General features: G+C 40.2%; 1 protein-coding gene across 10 annotated transcripts in view; it reads right to left on the reverse strand.

The window, feature by feature from the left end:
* The window catches only part of Ppp1r9a (protein phosphatase 1 regulatory subunit 9A), a 307,086-nt gene continuing 301,071 nt past the window's right edge, over positions 1-6,015 (reverse strand). For 5 of the 10 annotated variants that reach the window (XM_010603425.2, XM_010603420.2, XM_010603424.2 and 2 more), the window contains 3 exons: positions 5,452-5,634; positions 3,903-4,104; positions 1-2,508 (listed from right to left, as the gene is read on the reverse strand). In XM_010603425.2, coding sequence (XP_010601727.1) covers positions 2,462-2,508; positions 3,903-4,104; positions 5,452-5,634 — 432 coding nt within the window. In that variant the 3' untranslated portion in view covers positions 1-2,461. Of the gene's footprint in view, positions 4,105-5,451; positions 5,635-6,015 lie in introns of all 10 variants that reach the window. The other 5 variants (XM_010603427.2, XM_010603428.2, XM_010603419.2 and 2 more) reach the window with 3 other exon arrangements.

Raw genomic sequence — 6,015 nt, forward strand, 5'->3', positions numbered from 1 at the left:
TTTTTTTTTTTTTTTTTTTTTAAGACTGTGCTCTCCCTTGCTTTATCGTCCTGAGAACAATTCTGGTGGAAAATATAAACATATTATTTCTGGACCTCACTCTTAAATAAACAGCTTTAGAATTGTGTACAGGTAGCTCCTTGGTTAAAAGTGAATCAGAAAAAAATAGAAAAAACATTTCATTTCCAAATTACGTTTAGTCTTAGTGTTAAAGTAGGTGACTACTGTCCACCAAAGAGGCATGCCCCTTGTCTCTTGCTCCACTGGAGTTACTCAAGAAGACCTTGGTAATTCTCAAATATCTCAGTGTAATGAAACAGCTACAACATCTCCAAAGGATGAAGTTTCTTTCAGAAGTGTGGGATTCTTTCCTCCAGAATTTTCCTGAACATAATTGGTAAACACTGTCCTCTTAAAGCTCAGTGTATTCTAGCCTTTCATGGTTATAAATGATTCACAATATCTGCATTAATACAATTTTCATTTACCTTCTTAGAATGTAACAACTTTCGAGAATATTTTAATCTTAATGCACAAAGAACACACAAGATTTCTTTGTCTTCAGCAGAAATCATAAAGGCTGTGTCTCTTAATCAAACACCCTGTGGACATTCTTGTAGGTTGGGTCTGAAATCTTTTAGGGTATCCAGTTAAATGACTGTGGAGTCACAAGCAGTGGCTGGGGGTTAATGTGTTCGCATTTTCCTTCTTTCTGTTTTATTCCCAACAGGAAAGGAGCCTAGGGTAGAAGTTCTCATTCGGTGCCAGCTGGAAGCCGTGTCTGACATTAGCACCCATCATGCTGTCGTCATGCACTGGTGCGTTTAAAGGCCGTGTGTGGCTGGGAGTGAGACACCTACCACGTGGACCCCAGGTGAAGGATGACGGCCACAGAACAGCTTTCTTGTAATGAAAGCAGAGGCAGACTTCCTCAGAGTGCAAACACGGATGATATGGGCTTTCCGCCCTAACTGAACACTAAGCAATGCTTCTGATGCAGCACCCCCAAAGGAGGGGGGTAAGTTACTGCAAGAGAGACAGTCTTCAGCAGAGTAATGTGTTATAGAGCCCCGTAGTGGAAACCTGACCTAGACACTATCCTTACAGTGCTCACTGTCTACAGCTTAGTCTTGCCACATACCTGTCCCTCCAAAGCGCGACCCGTACCCCCAAACCCCCGGCTACTGTTGCAGCGATGCTGAGCTGTTCTTTACTAGAACAGACTTCAAACTAAACATATATTCCCTCTGTGTTCGTAACAACTCTGTCAAATTATAGGGAAGCTGAGTAATACTAGCATTTAAAGTAGGAATTGTGCAAGACACTAGAACCTCAATTAGTCATCATGCACTACAGTCACTAAAAGAAATAATAAGCAAACAAAATGCTCACGAGATCTGAGGTCCTTCACTTTGTAACAATAAGTTTACATCTTATCCTTTGTTGGGCAATCACATCAAGTGCCTTTTACAACTTCAGCAGTTTTAAGTAGTAAGGTTAAATGAATTCATTTATAGCTAAAACTGCTATAACCTACCTTAAAATCAAGATGTTACAATACAAACTGACTTAAGAATTTGATTTTTAACGTTGTCAGTTGGATATTAAATACTGAAGTGCATGAATAAAGTTATAATAAAGAACAATATGTATAAGACATTTAAGAAAATATAATAGATCATAAATTATGGGCAAAGACACACTTATAGACATTTCCAATATATACATTCCTTCACAAATGTAACCAAAGTATAAACATAAAATAATTATCTATTTCTACTCTTAAATCAATACAGTAAAATTTCCAGTGTGGTCCAGGTTACATTTTTTCTTTCCAAAGAAAAACAAAACTGGCAAAAATTTACAATAGAATGCACTAATATCACCAGATATTTACTAATTTAGTCTTCTAGTATTAGGAAGGATTGGTTGAATTTTGAAGTTCATTAATAGTGCCTCCTGGTTTCCAGTGCTATTAACCAAGAGCAAAGAACCAGATATCTTAGTCTATTAACAAGTACCTGGTGTGGCAGTTTCATTATGATAACCCAAATGAAGACAGACAGAAAAACATAATAGTGACTCTGGTCATCAAGCACAGCATTACTCTATGTCAACATCTTTTAGGACTGAATGAATGATCTGAACAGACAATTCTCTGGTACAGAAAAGGAGACAGACTTTGGGAAAGAACAGGATTATAAATTTCTAGCTTAGGTAATTCCAGAACTCAGATATTAAAAAAATAATAAACAATAAACTCATAATGCTGAATATGAGAAATGGGGCTATCCAGGGAAGACTCCTTGTAGTCCCCATTAGGTGCAGGCCTTGAGAGCCATTGCCAGGCTGTGTGTGTGGAGTACTTGCAGTAGAGAAGTGGACGTGCCGGAAGCACAGCAGAGAAGCCCACCATACAGGAAGTGAGACACCTGTCCAAAAACTCTCATGGTCTCAAGTCTTACTTCGAAACTTGTCCATTAGAAAGTGATGACCTCATTTTTGGAGCTCATGCATCGAAGAGAATGAGAGTAAGTGTAAGAAGCAAAACAAAAGACATTAAAAAACACCCTCATAATTTGAAATTTCTCAAGATTGACTTTATGTTCTCCTCCTTCTGCCCCAGTATCTTACATTCAACTCAGTTTGGTCAAATACCAAATTCCTTAACACTGGCTTTAAAATAAGCAAAAGTTCTCCCACTGCTACAACGTATCCCACATACTGCCTTAAATAAACTGTTTAGTAGAAATCTCTAGGGTGTGGAAGAGAATGGCCCAGGTAAACCATTCAGAATATCTCTAAAATGTAACTGATGGCTCTCCTTTAAAGGATGTATTGTATGTTAAAAACAAAACAAAAAACCAGTTCAGTGGTTGAATGTTACTCAAATCTAAATTTTCTCTAACTGGTATTTCTGTTTTGCTTAAAAGTGTGTTTGTTGAAACACTGAGCTCACTTGGGGAATTTTGAGTAGAAAATATGTGACAAGTTTCTGGTTGTGTCATAGGCAGGTAAGGACCAGCCAGAATGTTCTCCAGGAGAGGAAACCTGAAAAAGGTTGGTTTGCTTAAAAATCAATTTCCTGTTCATTTTGTTGGGGGAGAAGGGGAACTGCCATTGTGTTTGCTGGTGCTGCTAAAACACTTAACACTCAGTGGTAGCAAAGTAAATAACAGATTCCAACCTGCCACGGCTGCATTAATGTCTGACTTTTTCTTCTTTCTTCAGCAATATCCAGAGAATAAATGTCACCCTTAGAAACCCATGGTATTGCCACACACACGCACACGCTCTTAAGGCTTTTGCTTTTTTGTATAAAGAACTATAATTTGTTCTCTCTTTCTGATGCCCAGCAAGTAGAACAGTGTGCTTGCTCTTTCCCTCCATAGGTAATTATGTGGCAAGACACCCACATTTCCACAATGGGACTAGCTGGCTCTCCAGATAGAACTGAGGAGCCTTTCTTTTCACCGACTAGATCCTGCAGCCCTAGAAACGGTCCTAGATCTGATGACAGTTGCCCAGGTTCAGGATCCCACCCTGACCATTCTAGGTGCTCCTTCAGCAACACCAGGGGGTGCTGTGCTCAAAACGGCAGATTCTCCAAGTGGCACAAATAACCTAGCACAGCACAGGGTGTTGGTACATAGGAGAGGAGACTTAGTGACTTTGCATCTCTCATAAATGAGATCTCTGGTTTGCTAATCAACCAAAGGTGGCTTGGGGGTTATTTCAGGAGGATAAATTTAAGGGTGCATTTTATGATTGCAGAAAATGCAGTGATTCAACACACAGTTCCTCAGTCTGCCTAGAGCGGCACTACCCCGACATCATTCTTTCTTCATTCTTTGGAGAATGGGACAGGCAGGAAGAGGTGGAACTTGTCTATTACTGCTCACCAGCGCCCTCTGTTGACGTGGATGTCATCTTCTCCGCCTTCTTGAACTTCCTCTGCATTTGCTCTTGTTCCTTCCTCCTTAGCTTTTCTCTTTGTTTTTCCATTTTCTCTTGAGACTTCCGAGCCTTCTCTAGAGACACCTTCATTTCCTTCAGTTTTTTTTTGATCACTGCCCGATCCTGGGATGATGTCATGCCAAGAGCCTAGGAAGGAAACATAGACAGAAACTGAATTTGAAAACTATTGACCCTTCCACTTACGGTAAGGTTAATATCACAATGTGTTCAGACTCATGAAGCAATTCAAACAGAGAGAGAAGAGATAAGAACTGATTACATTTGCTACATGGGATGCACTGAGGAAAAATCTGAACACAGTGGGGATCTTGTTTCTTTGTCCTTTGAAGTCCCTTGCAAAGTGTACCCTAAACCTCATTAAGAAAATGCTTCTCAAATTGGTAATGAGGGAATGAATGAAAATGTGATTCTACTTCTCCAACCTTTGAGCTGTAGACCTTTAAGGGAAGAATATCACTATCCTCATCGATATTTTCAAATGGTAGGGGTGGGCACCTGCTGCCACACAGGGCTCAGAGAAGGGCATGAAGAATTGACATGGCTCGCTTTCTGCCAATGTATTCATTTACAATGAGAACCAAAAATGTCTTTGGAGCAAGAATGCTCATGTCAGCATGACCAGCCCTTCTCTCCCTGTAGGCAGGCCTATAAAGGAAGGGTGATTATAATGAGGAGGTTGCTCCATCAGCTTGGAATTCAAAACAAGAGGAGTTGGTTGTGTACTTTAAATGCTTCATGACCTTCAGAACCAACAGCGGGATGCATCCATCTCCCCAACAGGGACAGCTTTGTCAATGGGGCCTTCATATTCACGAGCTATTGATTGATCTCTAACCTTTTCAAGACTGTCAAGAGACACTCATCTACCCATCAGCCCAGGAGGGGGCTGAGGCAGTAGGGAGGCTTGCCTGGAGCTGGCTGGACACTGCGTTTGCTCTTCTGCCATCTGGGTTTCTAGGAGAGATGGGCTGCACAAGTGGAGATGAGAGTGCAATGGGCGGGCGGGGAAGGCACAGCCCACACACATCTGGAGAAGAAAAGTTTTGGGGAGACCATAATCTCAGTTTTAGAGTGGTGTGCCAGAGAGCGGGGTATGGAGGGAAAATGAACCAGCAAGGAAGATTCATGGGTCCGGGTCTCAACACTAATGTGGTGAGAAGTCCACACTTGCCATTATTAAAACTCATACTACCTGGGAAGTAAGTAGAGTTAATACATGGACCATGTGTGGCCAGGTGAAGCAATGGAGTGGATCCCTAGCTCTCCTCGCCAGTGGCCTACCATCTGAATCAGAGCTCGGACTTTCTGAAACTTCCTTTCCTACCAAGAAATTAGATATCATCCTTTCTGCTGGCTGTTGATGAGAATTACCTCTCAAATATTCAGGATGCTCTTATCTAATGAAAACATTTTAGGTACTGTGAGTCATATAAATCATACCTGGTAACCTAACACAGACATGTAATTCTTTACCTTAAGTTTATTTCCATCCAACTGCAGGAGCTGCTCTCCAGTGATGTTTTGGGCACTGAATTCAGATACATACTGCTCCAGACTTAGGCTCATTAACCAGTGAGAAACCTGCTGCACACTCCATTCATGAACGGCCCGACTCTGATACTGACTGTGTTTGGGAGACTGTCCATCATCAAGGATCTGAGGTAGGAATTTATGCATTGTTGTTAAAGGACCAAAATGCTATGTCTATGTCTCATATTACGCTACCAAAAGGAATGTCTTAACTTACTAGAGCCACGCTCATTTTAAAACCATAAAATGATAATGGTTCTAGTTCTGTTAAAAAGAGATACACTTATCTACATGGTTTTAGTTATATGGAAATTTTTAAATTCCCCAAATAAAGTACCACTATTTAGAAAGTTTAATATGGAAAAAAAATCCTCTAACGTTGAAAACTCTTACATTTAAACACTCTGGAAATATGTGATGTAGAAAACAAATATTTAATAAATCTCTTCATGTGATGTATCACTCAGATCTTTTTTTTTTTTTTTTTTTTTTTTTTTTTTTTGGGTT

This window comes from Fukomys damarensis, unplaced genomic scaffold, assembly GCF_012274545.1.
Source record: "Fukomys damarensis isolate Sample0158 unplaced genomic scaffold, DMR_v1.0_HiC HiC_scaffold_4, whole genome shotgun sequence".
In the NCBI taxonomy this organism is placed as follows: domain Eukaryota; kingdom Metazoa; phylum Chordata; class Mammalia; order Rodentia; family Bathyergidae; genus Fukomys; species Fukomys damarensis.